This window comes from Hipposideros armiger, unplaced genomic scaffold (genome assembly GCF_001890085.2).
Source record: "Hipposideros armiger isolate ML-2016 unplaced genomic scaffold, ASM189008v1 scaffold_239, whole genome shotgun sequence".
NCBI lineage: Eukaryota > Metazoa > Chordata > Mammalia > Chiroptera > Hipposideridae > Hipposideros > Hipposideros armiger.
Genome location: NW_017731589.1, coordinates 174,766 through 177,162, shown reverse-complemented (window position 1 = coordinate 177,162; position 2,397 = coordinate 174,766). Strand labels below are relative to the sequence as shown.

At 59.8% G+C, this 2,397-nt stretch overlaps 1 protein-coding gene and 1 long non-coding RNA gene across 6 annotated transcripts in view; one reads left to right on the top strand and one right to left on the bottom strand.

Annotated features, from left to right (window-relative positions):
- The window catches only part of LOC109389674 (uncharacterized), an 11,468-nt gene that overhangs the window by 6,960 nt on the left and 2,111 nt on the right, over positions 1 to 2,397 (bottom strand). The gene's annotated exons all lie outside the window — the stretch shown is intronic.
- Positions 8 to 2,397, top strand: part of ZNF467 (zinc finger protein 467) — a 15,322-nt gene continuing 12,932 nt past the window's right edge. For both annotated transcript variants that reach the window (XM_019655453.1, XM_019655452.1), the window contains exon 1: positions 8 to 1,216. In XM_019655453.1, coding sequence (XP_019510998.1) covers positions 998 to 1,216 — 219 coding nt within the window. In that variant the 5' untranslated portion in view covers positions 8 to 997. The remainder of the gene's footprint in view (positions 1,217 to 2,397) is intronic.

Sequence of the window (2,397 nt, the reverse complement as noted above, 5' to 3'; positions counted from 1 at the left end):
GTGTGTGTGTGTGTGTGTGTGTGTGTGTGTGTGTGTGTGTAATGAAGGGGTGCATGTGTCCCAGGCCACAGCTAGACACCCTGAGCCTCTGATATTTCCACACTCTCAGGCCCTACCACAAATTAACACGGGCTGTAGGCAAGCCACCCTCCCTTTCTGGGTTTCAATTTCCTTACCAGTAAAAACAGGGGCCTCCCAGGGGTGCACTGGTGGGACTCAGGGACTCCGTGGATACTTTGAAATTGTGCGTGTGCACAGTTTTCTGAGGACAGTTCCATAACTTTTATTAGATTTTGAAGGGGGGCCATGACCCCACAAAATGTTGAAGAGTCACGGGGCCAAATGATAGATATGGTCTTCCAGCCCTAAAATTCTGACTTTATGATTCTCTCCGCTGTTTCCTTTCCTGCCTCCTCCCCAACCAAGCACTCTGGAAGTCCAGGGAGGTTGGACTGTGTAAAAACAGAAATGACATGTCCCCTTTCCTCTGTGGTCTGACTTCTTACTGGGAGCAATTATGTGTGGCTGCCTGGAGCCACCCTGGTCTCCTGAGAGAGTCTCCAATGGTCCCTGTGGTCCAGAACCAGGAAGCCCAGGCAGGGGGGAATGACAGCAAGCCTCAGGAAGGAGTGCCTGGGGTGAGAAGTGGGGGAGTAGGGGGAGGCAGGAGACAGAGGGGCCCTGGGAGCAAGGCAACCGGATGGGATCATCCCAGCATCCGTCTGGTTGGAAGGGAGCAGCAGCAGATGCCTCAGGGGTATCCTGGTTACATCCTGGTTCCCAGCTGTGAGGATACCAGGCTGGAATGCGGCCTGGGCCTCAGATTCTGTAACCCTCCATCCCCTAAACCTGATGTCCCTCCGAGCACCCCACATAGTCACCCCACCTGGGGAGAGGAGGCTGTGGGGAACCAGAGCCTTACTAGGCATTTCTTCTGGACCCACCATTGCTCCCAAGGCCAAGAGAGGATGCTGCGAGTTCCTCATGGAGCTCTCCAATGAGGTCCTCGGAAGGGGCACAGACACTCTGTCCACCTATCTCACACACGCACACCCGGACACGCTCCCCCTCACGTCTCACATGTTCACATTCCCATTGCAGGCGCTGGCACCCAACCCCAGCACATTCTGTTCCCAGGGCCATGGGCAGGCAGGACACTGACTTGCTGAAACAGGCCATCCAGGAGGTAGAAAAGCCTTTCCCAGCTGATTCCCAGGTACCACTGCTCCCAGCCTCTCCTCCTGTCCTAAATAGTAACACATCTTGATTGCACCCCTGCTGTGCGTGCCGGGGCTTCTCTGTCCCCTGGTATCCTCTCCTTGTGATGAGGCACCAGGAGGCTCCTTGCTCTGCCCTCCAAGGGCCACCCCCCCCCCCACTCCCCAGCTCTGGATTCCAACCACGGTTGATAAGGCAGCACTTGGATGGAGTGAAACCAGTCATAATCGCTCTTTTCCCTAAAGGGGGCGGGAAGGAGGAAGCTGGAACCCAGAGGAGATTGGAGGAAGAGATTAGGGAGAGGGTGCCTGAAATAACCAGCCCACATATCAGCTCTGGAGGACAGGAGGTGGGGAGCCCTCAGAAGGAGTCGAGGTGCCCAGGTGGCATCAAAACCCCAGGCAGGGACAGCGAGAAGCCGGCCCTGAGAGCTAAGGGCACCCCTGCACACCTGACTCGGAGAGCTTTCCAGTACAAAGGAGAACCCGCCCAGGGGACTCCTCCTCCCAGGAGCCCCCTTACCTGGACCCCGCCTTCAGATCTCCGCCCAGCGCGTCTCCCGCCTCGCCCCTTGAAGCTTCCCCAGCAGCCCTGCCTTCTCCCTGGGGACTTGGCTCAAAGCCCCGCCACCCCACCCCCAATTTCTACTTCGAAGGGCCCATTCTAGCCAGGCACAGGGGCTCAGCTCTGTCTCCTTCGACCTCTCCCTACGGCCCCAAGGGACACGTCTCAGCTAGGTGTCCTCCTGGGCCCGGAGGGTGTGGGTCGGAGGGGATCCCGGGGGGGAGAGTGAGGCGGGGCTGGAGTTCCCCAGACCCACCCCACGGACCCACAGTGGAGCCTGGATCCCGCCGCGGGAGCCCCGCGCAGACACGCTCCTGCAGGCTCGAGCAATTCCGAGGCAGCCTCGCAGACACTGGTTCTCCTCCCCGAACACGCCCCCTCCTGGTCCCCTCAACTCCTCACCCAGCCCTGCCCCGCGCTCCACCTTTCCCCTGGCTCCTCCCTCGCCGCCTGCGAGCACCCTCCCTCGAAGACCGAGCGCCCTTCCTCCCAGACTCCTCTCCCTCCTCCCTTCCCCGCATTCCTCAGCTCCCACTTCCCATCACCTATTCCGGCCGCCGTCCCTCCAGACCTTCTTCACCTGCCCGGCTGACCCTGCTGTGCGCCCGCTGGCGA